Below are 16,978 nucleotides of genomic sequence, written 5' to 3'. Positions count from 1 at the left end.
CACCTTGGCCCAGGCCTCTCCCTCTCTGTGTGGAGTTGGCATGTTCTCCCCGTGCTTGCGTGGGTTTCCTCCGGGTACTCCGGTTTCCTCCCACTTTCCAAAGACATGCACTTACTGGGGTTAGGTTAATTGGCTAATCTAAATTGCCCATAGGTGTGAATGAGAGCATGAATGTGAGTGTGAAAGGTTGTCTGTCCCTCTGTGTTGGCCCTGCAACAGGCTGGCGACCTGTTCAGGGTGTACCCTGCCTCTCGCCCTATGACAGCTGGGATAGGCTCCAGCCCCCCCGCGACCCTTAACAGGATGTGCGGAAGTGAATGGATGGATGGACATTTATATATTTACATTTGTAGAAAAAAAACAAACAACATTCACAGCAATTAACCCTCTGAATTATGTACAATGTCAACTATTTATTCCTCATTTTTTTCGTTCTTCTACCCATCTATGTCTCTCTGCCTCATAGAAAGGAGACTCCTGAAACTGCTTCCAGGTCATCTCCTTGGCCACGCCCTTATCTCTGTATAGAGAGGACACTTTAGAAGGGCAGTAAATGTATTTCCCTGCCACTCCTGGGAACCCTGTGTGTATATGTGGGCTGTTTGGTCCCTGTTTCAGGTCCATGTGGCAGAACCTGCAGAGGCGGCCTGCTTGTTGGGACTCTGGCCGTTTCCTCTTTTTTGCCATCCTCTCCTCCGCCCGCTTCTTCGTAGCTTGCAGTTCCCGCTGGAAGAATTCTGTTTGGGCAAATTCTTCAAAGGGCATTTTGGGGTTACAAATGCCCTCAGCAGCATAACTCTGATGGACCTTCCTTGAACAATAGAAATAGCGCACAGGCCCTTGCTGATAAAAAAAGTGGACAGAAGATCCGTCAGTCTCAAACTGGGACTTGGGCTGTCCACAGGCAAGACAGGTCTTTGTCTGCCTTTTTTTTTTGCTCAGGCTGCTGCTGTTGTTGTTTTTGTTGTTGTTGTTGTTGCTGCTGCTTCTCTAAAATGCCTTCCAGAATTTTTTCTATTGAGTCTTGTGTGAGAGGTGTAGACAAGGGAGGAGGTGGTGGGTTGAAGACAGCTGGCTTGATGGTGACCACAGGAACACTAACTGTCTCACTCCCTTCTGTTAAAGCATGCCAGAGCTGCTGCGTCTGCACAAGCTTTTCAGGGCTTGTGTTCAATGAAGAACTTGTGTTCAGAAGTTTGCCCAAGTGCTTCACGTAGCGGGATATGTGCAACTTGGATGTGGGGTGCAGCAAGCTGTTGGGGTCCATAGCAGAACGGTGGACCATGCTTGCATAATCTTGATCTACAAGCTTCAGCAGGTCCTTCTTCCCATGGTGCTTTTGCAACAAGTCATCAATTGCCTTTTTTATGGGTGATGTCCAGCGTGTGTGGTCCAGCACAAAAACCCGTCCGCCTGTTTTTATAGGTCCAGTGCGTGCACTCCTTGGTGAGGCCCGCACATGCAGAGGAAGGGCATCAGAGATTTCTGAGAAACAATAAGACAATAATAGTTCACCATGATCATTTATAATGTAATGCATTAATAATGATAATAATATGGATTATCCAGAACTGTTTGACATAACCATTAAGTTAATTTACCCATAACTGCTGTAGGTTCCTGGATGTCTTCTGATGGTGTCTCCTGCTTTAAAAGTACACCAGCAGAGAGTGGGTCAGTGACAGGTGGTGCTGGTCCAGGGGGTGCCAGGCCTGACACTGCCGAGCTGGAGGAGGAACTTGAAGGAGGACAAACTTGAAGTCGGGCAGACACAGCTTTTTGTAGACAGGATGGAGGCGGAAGGGCGGCTGGTTCATCTGTCTTCAGGGTTTTGTGTTTGTCCCAGTTCAGAGGGATTGGGCGGCAGCCTGGCTCTCTGTATTCAAGCCCAAATCTCTCTCCAGTGTCTCTGTCAGAGAGGTGAAGTGCAGGGTACTTCTCTTGCCCGGTCACTCTCCTGGAGACTGCGTTCAACTCCGCCACTAGAGCTGGATCAAAAACAGCAGGGAGAATGACACCTGGCTGCTTAAGGTCCACCAGCTGTTGGTAGTTCCATCGTGCCACCCCTGTCATGCCCTGGGCCTGGAACAGTTCAGTGGATACGTGAGTCCCAGTGATCCACTGCGCCTGGTGGAAATGGTAACCCTCCTGCTGCGAAGTGCCTCGGACAGGAATCCAGATGGGGACTTTAGCGCCTTCACCGGGGACGTGGTTTAGCTGAAGAGTCCCACCATACCTAAACATTACGCCCTCTGAAAGTTCAGGGTCACTGAGGCAGCCACGCAGTATGTGCACTCTCTGTACGCGCCACACTTTCAGCATGGATGGCTTGAAGAGTGGGATATTGTTGGGGTCTGTTGTCTGGTGGAAATGTTTCAGGACTTTTTCCACTCTGTTCAGTAGCTCTGTGGGTTGTGGTATTTTAATCCTGCAGTGCTCTCTTATGTGCTGCTTAGTGGGATTAGCTGGATGGATACCACAGAATTCATAGGCATCCTGAAGCCTCTTCAGGTCCTCCTGATCAACCACAGAGAAAGCAGCAGAGAGAAGCTGGCAGAACGTGCTGAACAGAGGGTGATGCTCAGAGGTGCATTCTCGTGAAAATCGCCTCAGGCAGTGGAACAAGTCCAGTTTAACAACAATGTTTGGATTATAATTTGTTCGAGAGGCACAAGAGTTTGCCAGTGGTCCAGATGTGGCTGCAGCAATATTAGCAGGAGTGGTTTTCCAGGCTTCCCAGTTTAGATTTTCACCAGGGATGCAGTCCGGGATCTTAAACGGTGCACAGCAATCCCTAAATGTAAGAAACACAAATACATTTAAACGTGTATATTATTAGTTGTTTATTAAATTGATCTTGAAAAAAACAACTCAATTTGTTCAGACAATTAATAGTTTGAATGACAATGAACAAAAAAAAAGATGCCTGTTCTGACCTGTCCACCCAGTGGTATCCTGCCTTTTCCACTCCAGCATCACTGTACCGTGTGGCCATTCCTTGGTACATGGGTTCCAAGGACCTCTCTGTCTCAGACTGAACCATCACCCACGAAACAATCAGCCAGTGCTCATTCATCACGGCATAACTGGACATGACCCCAGATGCCAGAGTGACTTTTCGTGCCACCTTCCTCGTGTGGTCAGACCTGAAGACCTGTCCAAAAGTGCCTTGGACAAGTTTGGATATGGCTGGCTGTTGACGTCGAAATTCATCAAGCAGGCAGTCAGTCAGGTAGTAGCTGGACACCGAGACTCCACACCACCCATCTAAGTCTCCATACGACCTGAACTCCTGCGGTCTGTTTTCCTTCCTCAGGAACTGCCCAATGGTCCTCTGTCCATGTACTCCTGCCTCAGAATCCCAGACAGATTCTATGGCATGCAGGTATGCCAGGTGAGCTCGTCTAAACTTAAGATGCATGAGTTCGTTCACCTGGTTTGCCATGTCTGCTGGAGGTTTGCCAGTGCGCCTCAGCTCATCCATTACAGACTTGCAGATGGCCTTTTTGTAAGTTAGAAAGGCTGGGAGAAGGTTGGTAAACCTATTTGGCAGTTTCTCCAGCCATCGTGGATTGTCAGCAAACCAGTTCCTGCGACAAGCCCTGCAGCAGAGTCGTGAGGACAGGATGTAATACTGACCACTGGTGCCAACAATCACTCGAGGCCTGCCCACACCAGCAGAGACCACACGTGGAAGAGCACAAGCATGCAAACATAGCAAGGTATAATTGTTCCTCAACCTGGCCATGATGCTGCTCTCAGGTTTCCATAGGAAGAAGGGGTGGAGCTGGAAAAAATTTGGTGACGGGAGCTCAGCTACAGTATCTATGAGCTCAGGTTGTGGAGGGAGACGCCAGAGTGAAATTGTGTTTCCTGGGTTACGCACTGGTCGAGACCCAGGGCCACAGCCCCAGATCTTGCAGCTCGGTCTTCATCCACAGCTTCTGGTGTTGAGAGCAGCTCCACGTACTCAGCTCATGCTCATAACCAGCCACTGGAACAGGAATGGCTGGCTGAGCTGAAGGAGCTTTAAAAATAAAGATGGATTTTACAAAATAGTTACTTCCCTGATAAGTATTATAAATTCCATTGTTACTGTTTGAATACACTGAATAAATAAAATGAAAAAGCAGAGTTAAGACAGCATTATTAATGTCAAGAGTTTTTAAAATCTAGGGATTTTCCACATGCTGTACACTCTCACCATCTTCATTGCTGTCTTCAAAAGTGAGAGCTTTGCGCACAGATGTGCAAGCAACACTTGTGCTGAGCCCTGAAAAGGAAAGTAGGCTTTCTGTCATTCAGTTGTGCAGGTTTTGCACAAGATGACATTATGACAAAGTGTAAAGTGGTTGTGAATATTATACTGGCATCAGTGATCTATGCATTAAGCAGAAGTTTAATTGAAAACCAATCCTAAATTAAAATGGAGACGTACCTGGATTTGACTCAGGCCCTTGTGTTTGATCTGTGGTCTCCTTCAGTAGAAACGACAGCTCCTTTGGTACAGGCACAGGAACCTTGCTCTTCTCATCTTTTAAGGCTGCACCTACAAGGTACAGGAAAAAAAAAACAACCTTTTTTATCTAGACACAATAAACAAAACCTTTAATCAGATGAAAAACATTATAGTTGTTTGTTACCATCAGCTGATGATGCTTGAAGTTCAGTAGTTGTGTCGGAAGGGGGTATGGACAGCGCCGCAGAGGGAGCTACAACGGAAAAACGTGTTAGTCACTTCATAATTTACAATGTATGTGAGTGTTGGTGTTAGTAGGAACTCAAACATCCATACTCTTACTTCTCCTGTTTCTCATTGTTAAACAAATGTAAAATATCTAATTGCAACAGAAACTAAACAAATTTATTCTTCTAACCTCTACTTGTTGAAGCAGGAGGAGCAATATGAGTCAATGAACAATCATTCATTCAGGTGTTAGTACCTAGTGCTACTTGATCACTTTTAATACAACACCCATAAAGGACAAAAGTGCATACTCACCCCTTGTGGTTGGTATCAATTCATGAAGGCAGGTATCAATTCATAGTCCTTACAGCAGTTAATATCATTGTCATGTCCTGGGCCGTTGGCCCAGCGTTTTGTGTTAATAGTTTATTTCCTGAGTTTGTCCTCCCTGTATGTTTGTCATGTTCCCAGTGTTGTGACTTGTCTGCGTGTTCCTTGGTTTATCACTTCCTGTTTTATTTTGCCAATGTGATTTCCTTGTGCTTTGTGTTTAGCTTTGCTTCCCCTGTGTAATTAGTTTCATTTGCCTCACCTGTTGTTCCCTGCTGTTTACTCTTCCCCTGATTACCCATTGTGTATTTAAGCCCTCAGTTTCCATGTGTTCTTTGTTGCGTCTTTGACGTTGTGTGCCCGTGTGTTCCTGTGCTCCCTGTGTCTGCCTGTCGTCTCCCTTCGTCCCCCTTCGTCCCCCTTCCAAGGTTTTTGTATTTGTTTTTCCCTGTGTAAATAAATACCCTTTTAAGTGATGTTTACCTCTGGTGTCCTGCGCGGTTGCCCTTCCTCGCCTGTTTCCTCCCCGGCCATGACAATCATGCCAGCACACAACTGAACTATCGGAGGAATGTGGCCGGAACACGGCCAGAACACAAACACAAGAACAACATGATATAACAGTTTAAGTTAAGGTTCAGTTTTGGAGGGCAATTCGTCGTGTAAAAGAATTGTACTCCAGTTCTGAAACCTTTCATTAAAAACCTGTCTTTGCTCCTGAAGGCACTCTGGGTGTGGGTACTTCTGCTGCTGCTGCTGCTGTTGGCACAGTAACTACTTATGCAGAGACAGAGGAGAGGGGAGATATCAGACAGAAAATAGGCACGGTCACTTCTGACCTTTAGTCAAGGTCATGATGGTTTACTTACAGCTGTCAGCTTCAAGTTTTTCAGGTGAGACACTCAGCATTGCCTCCTCCAACTCTTTGTCATCATCCATTCCTGTGATTCAGGCAAGAATTAAATCAATAATTAACTTAGTTTCACATCAAAATGTTATTAAAATATTAGTAAAATTATCTACCAATGGGTTTGGTGGAGGTCCTTGTGGTAGCTGAGGCAGACTGATGCTTCTTGCGCAAGTACTGCTGCAGCTTATACATCCGTGTTCCTTGAATGCAGCTCTTTTCCATGATAAAGGCCGCGTAGCCATCACCTCTGCCATCCCAAATCTCCTTCCGTGTGCTCTTAGATGGTAAGCCAAAGCCAACAAGCTGATCATCTTCAGAGGAGACTTCTGCTGCAGCACTCACTCTGCTGGCCTCATAATCCTGAAGAGACTTTATCTCCGGAAAACCGAGGGCATACTGTACGAATGACTGCAGGCTATCCTTACTATGCCTTTCAGCCATGGCGATCCCTGCAGCCTCTTCCTTCTGGAGACTTTTGATCAGATACATGGTGTACCCAACATCATTTTCCAGAAGCCACCGGAAAGATTTTCCTTTATATTTTCCAAACTGCAGGATGTACTCTCCTTACACCTCGCGCCTGTCGGAGGCATCCCCTCCTCTGTGACGGACCACAGTCAGAGCATTCTGATGTACCAGGTCCTCCCTCATTGCTACAGACTTGTTCTGAAGTTTGGTGTTGTCTTTTATCCGCCGAGCTTCATCTGACGGGTCTTGGAGGAGGTATCCGAGTGGCCCCTTGCGGAACACCACACAGGTTTTACCTGGGTACAATACAACTTTCTTGTGCATCTTGACATAGAAAAAAAAGTAAGAAATAAGCATAATTTGATTTTAAAAATATTTTGACACAAATACAGAGATTTCAGGTCATAATCACATGACCTTTGACCCCACAAAAAAAGGACAAATTTATCAAAAGAAATATATTAAAAATAATGCTGCACATTGTGGTAGGGTTTAGACAGCAAGCTCCAGGAGAAAGGTGAGGAGACAGAACAAGTGTTTTAAAGAGCACTGACAGGAGAATACATTTATTAAACTGTGGCCAGGGTTCAGCTGACTTAGTCAAAGCTTACTCTAGCTTACAATAGTTGTGATAAAAATGTATTTTATCCAGGCATTGCAAACTATTCTGTCTGTAAATAAAAATCATTCATGGTTGAGTGATTATTTGTTTATTCACAATTATTTATGTCAGTTGCAGTAGTCAAGCTTAACCTAAAACTGGTAGCTATAGTGTCATAGCACCTAAGTATTGCTGGCAAATTTTCAGCATATGCCTATCATGTTTATTCATTAGCGAGCATCGCTCACCTTAGTCAGATATCGCCCACTGATTCCTTGCCATTACAACACAATCACTGTGTAGCGGCCCCTTGGATGGTATAAACCAAACACGTAGAATTTCAAACGGGTGTCGTTTATTTCTCTTCCTTTGGTAAGCACCAGACAGTGGTACTGTGACACTTTGCCATCTTGACACCGTGAAAACTACAGAACAAAGCAGATATAATTCACAAACAATTCTTATGAACATTATGTTACAGTATTAGTCACAATTCCAAATAGTAAATAAGTGTTAACAACTCCATAACCTTTCCTTTAAATAAACAAATAAAACTTTCAAACACATATTACAGGCAATCTTGACAAACTATGCAATTTACTCATATGAACAAATGAAATGACACTTTTCAGGTAAAACAAATAACATTTGTCATAGAGTGTACAATCAACATTTCTATACCTCATTCCGCTCTCCAAGGGCGCTAATCAAGTTTTAGACCCGGACCTCTCCGCTAGCGAGCTCTGCACTAAAGAGCGTGCGTGGAAAAAAGAGCGAAACAGTAAAGATAATGCAACAAATGACAAGACAAGCTTGTGTCTTACGAACATCAACTTATAAACAATAAATACCACTTGGCTTTCTTCGTCTTCCACCTCACAACGTTATCTACACGTAGAGCCAAACCAGACGGCCGCAGAGTGTTGGCATGGCAACCGTAAACATAACCTTTCAAAATAAAAGCGCAACACGGCAAGAACAAACTGAAAGTTGCGAGCACACCCGGAGCCACCCATAAACACTCACTATAAAAGGAGAATGTTCATCACATTTAGTAGGCATTTACACTCCCACCAAATCCTGTTGTAATGAATGAACTAATACAGGAGTAAATGAATTTACACAGGATTTCTTGAACCTACTAAACGAATAACTTCAAGCAGTGCTATTAAATGTGCATAGGTATAGATCATACACAATACAGCAGCGTACTCACAAATTGCCACTCAGTTTGTTGAAATCAGCTCTCTAAGAGAAGTACCAATTTTTGAACTGGTCGCTCAATAACTGAAGGTTTAATGGGGGCATTTTGTTTTTCTTGAGATTTTCGTTCCCCAACTTGCACTTTGACTCGACGAACTAGGCCGTCACTGCCTTGAGCAGCCTCCACCACTCGACCTAGTTGCCACTGGTTTCTCGGGAGGTTGTCATCTTTGATAATAACGATATCATTCACTTTGAGGTTGCGTTGGGGTATATGCCATTTCTGTCTTGTGGATATATTGAGCAGATACTCTCTTTTCCAACGACTCCAGAACTGTTCTATCAGATACTGAACTCGTCTCCACCTCTTGGTTGCATACAGATCCTCCTTCACAAATACTCCTGGCGGAGGAAGAGGAACTTTAGATTTCATCATAATGAGATGATTAGGTGTTATAGGCTCTGGCATCTGAGGATCATTGATTCCATCCACTGTCAATGGGCGGCTATTAACGATAGCCATGGCTTCATAAAACAGTGTTCTTAGGGAAGCATCATCAATTCGGCCTGTGCATTGCGCAAGGGTGGCATTCAGCACGTTTTTCACAGTTCTGATCTGACGTTCCCAAACACCACCTGCATGACTAGCGGAGGGGGCGTTGAAAACAAATTCACATTGTTTCTCAGTCAAGAAGATTTCTAGTAGCTTGGAGTCACATTGTTTAAGCGTTTCCTTAAACTCATTTCGCGCTCCAACGAAATTAGACCCCTGGTCACAATGCAGTTGTCGAACAGCTCCTCTGATGCTTATAAAGCATCGCAGGGCATTGATAAATGAGTCTGTTGACAAATCTTCAAGCATTTCAATGTGGACAGCTCTGGAACATAGACATGTGAAAATCAGGCCATATCTTTTGTATTCTTTGCGAGCTTTCTTTACAATAAATGGACCAAAACAGTCCATGCCACTATACGTGAAGGGTGCAGTAGCTTCCACACGTTCTTTAGGGAGTTCTGCCATTTGCTGTTTCTCCGTCAGTCGTCTAAGTTTTCTGCATAGCACACAGGTGTGTATCAATTTAGCAACCAGCTTGCTCCCTCCAATGACCCAGAATCCATTGGTCCTAAGCTCCATTTGGGTTTGACATCGACCCTGATGACATGTCTTAGCATGGTAGTGGGATACGATCAACTTAGTGATGTGGCTGTCATTAGGAAGGATGACTGGATGTTTCACCTTGTGACAGAGAGATGACTGTTTCAATCTCCCACCAACACAGAGAAGCCCTTCATACAAAATAGGGTTGAGACTGAAAAGAGAACTTGATTTTGGGAGGTCCCTGCCACTCTGAAGCATTTTCCATTCATGGGGGAAGGCTTGCCGCTGAACAAGCTTCACCACTTCCTCCGCAGCCTTCTCACGCTCTTCAACAGCCACATGTTCACTATGCTGTTTCTGTCTAGAACCCAACCTCTTAATTCTTGCAACCACTTTGATAAGTGGTGTCCAAGATGAAAAGTGACTCAGACGTTTGAGGATGTCACTGCAATTAAGCGTTTCAGTTACTAGCACCTGGATTGACTTAACTTCAGGATCACCAACCAGTACTTCTGTTTGAACGCTGGGTGAGAGATGCAATTCTTGCTCCCAGAGAAATTTGGGTCCTTGAAGCCAATTTGTTGATTGAATGCCCGCTGCACTAAGACCTCGGGATGCGTGGTCAGCTGGGTTTTCTGAGGTGTCCACATAATGCCACTGACTGGGGTCACTGTTATCTCGAATCAGTTGTACTCGATTTGCAACAAATGTGTGGAACCTGCGAGCATCGTTGTTGATATAGCCTAATACAACTTGCGAATCTGTCCAGTAAAACTCTTCGTCGATCTTCATATCAAGTTCGCTTCTCAGCATCACACTGATTTTTGTAGAAACAACTGCTGCTGAGAGTTCCAGTCTTGGGATACTCATGATCTTCATGGGTGCAACCCGTGCCTTTGCCATTACAAGACTGCAATGAACCTCATTGTTGTCATTTATGTACCTGAGGTAAGAGCATGCACCATATCCCACACAGCTGGCATCTGAAAAATGATGCAGCTCTATCCTCACAATGCTATGGAAGTTCTGTGGGTGATAACATCTCGAAATTGAGACCTCTTTCAATGTGTTAAGACCCTTTATCCACTCCTCCCACCGTGGCTTCACATCTTTTGGGAGGGGATCATCCCATCCGATGCCTCTGTGACACAGCTCTTGAAGGACACGCTTTCCACTTAGGCTAAATGGAGCGATGAATCCAAGTGGATCATAAAGAGAGGCAATGACTGACAGAGAACCACGACGGGTTGCTGGCTGATCTTTCAGGCTGATGTTAAAGCTGAATGTGTCACCCTTTGTCGACCACTGAATGCCGAGTGTACGCTCTGATGGGGTGGGTTTCAGTTCTAGAGGTTCAGTGGTTGCTGCTCTTTCTGAGGGTTCAATGCAGGTGAGTACTGTTTCCATGTTCGAGTTGAACTTGTGGAGGCGTAGGCCTCCTCTTTTGCACAGCTCTTGGGACTCAGTGATCAGTTTCACAGCTTCCTCAACTGATGAAACGCTGACTAACCCGTCATCAACATAGAAGTTCTTCTCCATAAATGTTGATGCCACTGGATAGCTAGCATGGTGTTGTCGTGCCAGATGTTTTAAGCCAAAATTGGCACATCCTGGAGATGAGGCAGCCCCGAAAAGATGAACTGCCATCCTGTACTCCTGTGGCTCCTTCTCCAAATCTCCATCCTTCCACCAGAGGAATTTCAGATAGTTCCTGGATTCAGGAGTGACAGAGAACTGATAAAACATTTTTTCAATGTCACAGATAACTGCTATAGCCTCCTTCCTGAAGCGGCATAGCACTCCTACCAGGGAATTGATCAGATCAGGTCCAGTTAGTAGAGTATTGTTTAGAGAAACACCCTGGAATTTGGCTGAACAGTCAAATACAACTCTCAGTTTACCTGGTTTTCTGAGATGATATATTCCGTGATGTGGAAGGTACCACTCTGTCTTCTCCTCAGATGCTGTAGGGGCAAGCTCTGCCTCACCCTTGTTGATTATTTCCTCCATGAATGCTTTGTATTCATCGTAATATTGTTTGTTGGCCTTTAGCTTCTTCTTAACACACTGAAGGCGAACTGTGGCTAACCTCTTGTTGTTTGGTAGAGCGGGTGGACTGTTCCCCTTGAAAGGGAGGGGCATCTCATATTGCCCATCCTCCTTCTGCTTGATGTGTTCATTGAGGAACTGTATGAAATGAACGTCATCCTGGGACACATAGTTATTTTCATAAGTTCTCTCATTGAAGTCTGATTCCAAGGCTTTCAGAACATCCGTTGCAGATGGGATTGGCAGCTCCCTTACCTTGAGACGATGCACAAAGCTTTGATTTCCTTGTCGGTCTAGGTGAGGATTTGATGTGCCTATTATGGTCCATCCTAGTTCTGATCGCTGTGCAAATGGTTCATTTTTGCCACCTAACACAACTTCAAGGGGCGCTAATGCTGGTGGACAGTTATATCCGATTAAAAGCCCTACATCACAGTCCTGGACGGGTGGCAATTTGTCTGCCAGGTGCCTGAGGTGAGGCCACAGTAGTGCTGTTTTCTTTGTTGGGATGTACGACTTGTCCACCGGGATAAAGTCGCGGCTGTAGGTCTGCTGCAGTTGGATGTAGTCCATGGAATGGAATCCTCGAACCTGTAGACCATGGACGTTCTTGCTTGATATGATTGTGTCGATAGCTGTCATAGTACTAAGTTTCAGCTTTACTGGTCGGGCATCTACATTCAGTTTATCAAGTACATCTTCTAAGACGAACGTTGAATCACTCTGGGTATCCAGTAGTGCATAGGTGAGTACTTCTCTCTCCGGCTCATTCACTGAGGACACGAAGACAGGAACAATAGCTGAGGTAGCAGACACACGATGTGTTGATGTGTGGGACACGACACTGTGAGTATCCAGGCTGGTGCGTTCTTCTGTGGATGTGGAGCCATTTGTTTTTACTTCTAAGGGTCTTTGCTTCCTCTCTTCATGTAAGCAGGTTGGATGACGACGGCTACAAATGTTACATGTGTGTCGCCTTTTGCAGTCCTTGGTAATATGACCCTTTCTTAAGCACCCAAAGCACAGCCTCGTTTTGAGAATAAATGCCTTTTTATCTTCAATACTTTTTGCAGTAAAGGTGGGGCACTTTGCGATACCATGGGTTTCATTTTTACAAACACAGCAGGGTACTTTTACTTTGCTGTAATTTGTGTCTTGTTTCTCTGGAGTAGAACTCTTAGCGTTTGTGTTGAGAGCTTTGGCTCTCTTTGATGACCTCTCATCTGTATGCTTGAAATCCATTGAGAATGGAGAGGCAATAGGGTTGCAGGCTATTCGTGCCTCTCTATTCAGGAACTTTGTGAAGCATGCAAGATCTGGGTAACTTCCAGATGTATCAAGTGCATCTACAACAATTGGACTCCACTTTCGCACAATCCATTCTGGCAATTTCTTGAGCAACTTGTGGTTTTCCTCACAATCATTAAGGATAGCTAGTCCTTTAATGTGAGAGATTGCCTCAGTGCAGCCTTGAAGAAAGTCAGCGAACTCTCGTAGTGCTAGTGGATCATTTGCACCTATCTTTGGCCATCTTGCAAGCTTATCTCTGAAAGCCCTCTGGATGATGAACGGGTTCCCATACCTGTCTTGTAAAACTTGCCATGCTCCCTTGTATGCGTCCTCTGAGTCTCGATAAAAGAAGCCTTCTACAGCCTTGCGTGCTTCTCCAGCTAGATAATGTTTTAAATAAAACATCTTCTCATTTGCTGGGAGAGGTTTTCTTTCAATAAGAGTTATGAATGAAATCTTCCAGTCTGTAAACCTTAAGGGGTCACCACTGAATATTGTGGGTTCAGGGACCGGCAAGCGGCTCATGCTTAATGAGTTTGCTATCGCTTGGGCTAGACTGTCAGACTCTTGGGCCACTGTTACTTCAGGAGATGCTCTGTGAGGCTGGAAAGAGGCAGCGTCTGGATTCAATCGAGCTGCAGTTTCTGTCTGATGGTAAGCAGAGTTAATTAGATTATCAATCTCTCCGTGGCTCCCCAAACCTTGAAAATCATCATATGCTCTCACCCGAGCTGCTGCTATTGCAACTTCCTTTTCTGCATGCAACTGCTCAAGTTTTGTTCTCTCCTGCTCCAACTGTTGTTGCATTTCGACCTTCCTTTGTTCAAGTTCTGACAAAATTCTTGCTTCTCTAAGCTTCCATTCCCCTTCTAACTTAAGAAGATGCATTTGCTGGGCTTGAATTTCTCTCAAGGCCTTTGCTTGTTCCAGCTTTGCAGCGAGCTCTGCTTCTGCCTCTATTTTGCTATTATGGGTACCTGCTGAACTGGAGTGGTCACTTGATCTCTCTATTGACTCTGATGAGCTTACAGTTTCAGTTTTGGTGTGACCAAAAACAGAGCCATATTCATCTTTGTTTAAGGTTGCTCTCACTCTTTCCTTCTCCAGTTGGTCATTAAAGTCTTCATTAATAGTCTCTAGACGTTTACCTATGAGGTCACAGATTTCCTTTGTTAGAGTACCGCAGGCATCCATTTTTTTGACAATTTCTGGTGTTGTTTTACTGTTACATAAAATAGGTTCATAGTGCAGGCTTACAGCATCACGCTGCACTTGGATATCTTGTTGGAGCCTGTCGAGGCCCTCTAATGAGCAGAGGGTTTTTAGTTTTGTCCTTGTCTCCCTTGCTACCAGCTTCCAAGAGTCATAGGCCTTACTAAATGCTTTCTCATGTTTTTTGGTGAGTAGATCACACATCTCTTGGCCCTTTTCTGTTAACTTTCTTTCACGGGTGCCAGATCTAGATGGTGTGTCTGTATGTTCACCTGCCTCTTCAGTTGGTGCTTCTGCAGGACTGTCTGTGTTCTCTATCGAGAGGGACATTTTGTTTGCTTATGCAGCTGCCTTACATTGACTATAACCTTTGATTGCCCTAGGTCTGCCTTTACACTTATAAGCTGTAGTTGTCTTTAACCACAGAGTATTATTTACCAGACACTAACAATTTAAAGACGTTCAAAGGGATTTTGTAGCTTGAGCATCAACAACACAAAATGAAGAAGCACTTTGACCTTTAAATCATTTCACAAACAGACATATCCTCTATTGTTTACATTCCATAAACATGTGTCAGTTCCTATTAAAAATCAAATTTCAACTGTATCCAGCATTTAAGTTTATCTCCCAAATACAGTGACCTTATATGTGTATTTACACAATCCTCTTCCAGTCCATCCTGCTTCTTGGCATCCAGTCTCTCCTGACACTGGAGGTGAATCCTAAGAGTACTCTTTGTTTCAAATCTTGCCGGGGGGGGGGGGGGCTGGGTGCGAATTCAACTGTTCATTAGCTGTACCTTGCATGTGATGGCTTAAGCGCAGGAATTTTCAGACTGGTGCAGCGTTGAGTTTTCACTGTAGCGGCCCCTTGGATGGTATAAACCAAACACGTAGAGTTTCAAACGGGTGTCGTTTATTTCTCTTCCTTTGGTAAGCACCAGACAGTGGTACTGTGACACTTTGCCATCTTGACACCGTGAAAACTACAGAACAAAGCAGATATAATTCACAAACAATTCTTATGAACATTATGTTACAGTATTAGTCACAATTCCAAATAGTAAATAAGTGTTAACAACTCCATAACCTTTCCTTTAAATAAACAAATAAAACTTTCAAACACATATTACAGGCAATCTTGACAAACTATGCAATTTACTCATATGAACAAATGAAATGACACTTTTCAGGTAAAACAAATAACATTTGTCATAGAGTGTACAATCAACATTTCTATACCTCATTCCGCTCTCCAAGGGCGCTAATCAAGTTTTAGACCCGGACCTCTCCGCTAGCGAGCTCTGCACTAAAGAGCGTGCGTGGAAAAAAGAGCGAAACAGTAAAGATAATGCAACAAATGACAAGACAAGCTTGTGTCTTACGAACATCAACTTATAAACAATGAATACCACTTGGCTTTCTTCGTCTTCCACCTCACAACGTTATCTACACGTAGAGCCAAACCAGACGGCCGCAGAGTGTTGGCATGGCAACCGTAAACATAACCTTTCAAAATAAAAGCGCAACACGGCAAGAACAAACTGAAAGTTGCGAGCACACCCGGAGCCACCCATAAACACTCACTATAAAAGGAGAATGTTCATCACATTTAGTAGGCATTTACACACTGTACACATGAATGAAAAATAGCAGCAGGTTCATTCATAATTTAGCGTGTCATCTCACTACGAGCCATTAATACGCTGTTTAATTACACTACACTAGTAACCTTTGTGTCACAGCGGCCTCTTAGTGTTGGCAAAATATGTACATAACTTTGTCAGAAACCCACCGAGCTTTTTTAACAGTACAATCTGTTAATAACACACACGAAAAAATAAAACATCATGTTCATTCATATTTAGCACGTCATTTCACCACAGCTAATGAACTCTGATCATGGTAGCCAAGCGACGGAAGGACGCTAGTTTACGTGACAGCACCAGTAAATGAATTCACAACGAACACATGTGATCCTGGACCTGCATATTCATTGTGTAGATTTACTCTTATTTCTAACATCCTTTCTTACCTTTAATAAATGAATACGGGGCACTGATTGCTGTAGCGAGCAGTGGGTTAACTGTCCTGTCTCGGCAAAAGTTTCAAAGCGGAAATTTTTAGAAGTACCGCATCCACAACAGCGCCACAAGGGTCATAGTGGCCAAAAATATATTTCATCCGTAGTGGTTTAGCACTACCATAGAGAATGAATGGGAAGCGGGGCCCCCGCGGGCATTACAAAGCAGACACATAAGTATGCGTTTAGGTTTGCAGTCCACAAGGTGGAGTCGAACTCTCGCCTTCTGCGTCGGAGTCCGGCGCGCTAACCGCTAGGCTATACAGCCTGGTGGTAAGCCACGCTAGCACTAGGCTGGGTAGCCTAGTGCTAAGCCTACTGCACTGACAGACAGAGGAAGTAAGCGACTGACTGACAAAGTGACAGGAGCAAAGAGTGACAGGAACAAGAGCAGTGATAGCAACGCCTCACAAAAGCTATTAGTGAATCCTTTCAAAGAATTATTGATTTTCAAAACTTGCCTCTTTGGAATCTTCATATAGCACGTTGAGCATTATTCTTTCGGCAGTACCTGCGTAGCTTAGTGGTGTGCGCGCTGGCCCCCCAGTTTGTAACCCTAGGATCGACTCCCCCCTCTGGCACCACTGACTGACTGACGTAAGGTTAAAAAAAAAAAACGATATTAATAATATAGAGACCGACAGACTAAGCCACACACCACCTGCGTAGCTGCTGCCACTATTTTTTCTTTTTTTCTTTTTCTTTTCTTCCTCAGTAGGTTGTGAGGTATGTGCTACATGTCATATATCATATATCTTTTAAAATAAATTGTTGTGTGTTGTGTTTAGTTAATAGGATGTTAAGAAATGTTAATAAAGTGCAGTGGCGCAAAAAGGGGGTATGCACTATATGCAATGCATAGGGGTGCCGCACAAGAGGGGGGGTGCCAAAACGATGTGGGAAAATATTTCTGTAGTTGCATTTTCTGTATTTAACAGCTGTGCATATGACATGATCAATAACAGAGGCGCGGCGCTGATTAGGCGCCCCTGCGCTCCTTCACCTCCCCTCCTCCTGTCCCCAAGACAGTCGTAATTTATGTCA

General features: G+C 44.3%; 1 protein-coding gene across 6 annotated transcripts; it reads right to left on the bottom strand.

Moving 5' to 3' along the window:
- Window positions 1–296: 296 nt before the first annotated feature.
- On the bottom strand, window positions 297–16,380 carry LOC115775343 (uncharacterized). 6 transcript variants are annotated; one of them, XM_030722878.1, is made up of 14 exons: window positions 15,264–15,467; window positions 15,094–15,160; window positions 14,652–14,837; window positions 7,678–7,744; window positions 7,245–7,421; window positions 6,041–6,719; window positions 5,887–5,958; window positions 5,501–5,791; window positions 4,644–4,712; window positions 4,439–4,549; window positions 4,205–4,273; window positions 2,937–4,027; window positions 1,602–2,794; window positions 297–1,485 (listed from the first exon to the last, which is right to left on the bottom strand). In XM_030722878.1, the coding sequence occupies exons 12-14, from the start codon at window positions 3,746–3,748 to the stop codon at window positions 878–880; spliced, it is 2,613 nt and encodes an 870-aa protein (XP_030578738.1). In that variant the 5' UTR covers window positions 3,749–4,027; window positions 4,205–4,273; window positions 4,439–4,549; window positions 4,644–4,712; window positions 5,501–5,791; window positions 5,887–5,958; window positions 6,041–6,719; window positions 7,245–7,421; window positions 7,678–7,744; window positions 14,652–14,837; window positions 15,094–15,160; window positions 15,264–15,467; the 3' UTR covers window positions 297–877. The 6 variants fall into 6 exon arrangements, 5 of the variants coding, with proteins under 5 accessions (XP_030578738.1, XP_030578737.1, XP_030578739.1 ...); XM_030722877.1 differs by lacking the exon at window positions 15,264–15,467 and having other exon boundaries at window positions 7,245–7,744; window positions 14,652–15,240; XM_030722879.1 differs by lacking the exons at window positions 7,245–7,421; window positions 7,678–7,744; window positions 14,652–14,837; window positions 15,094–15,160; window positions 15,264–15,467 and adding an exon at window positions 15,887–16,380.
- Between the last annotated feature and the right edge of the window lie 598 nt (window positions 16,381–16,978).

Source organism: Archocentrus centrarchus, unplaced genomic scaffold (genome assembly GCF_007364275.1).
Source record: "Archocentrus centrarchus isolate MPI-CPG fArcCen1 unplaced genomic scaffold, fArcCen1 scaffold_106_ctg1_1, whole genome shotgun sequence".
NCBI classification, from domain to species: Eukaryota; Metazoa; Chordata; class Actinopteri; order Cichliformes; family Cichlidae; genus Archocentrus; species Archocentrus centrarchus.
The sequence above is the reverse complement of the archived record's forward strand: the minus strand, read 5'-3'. Positions and strand labels throughout refer to the sequence as shown.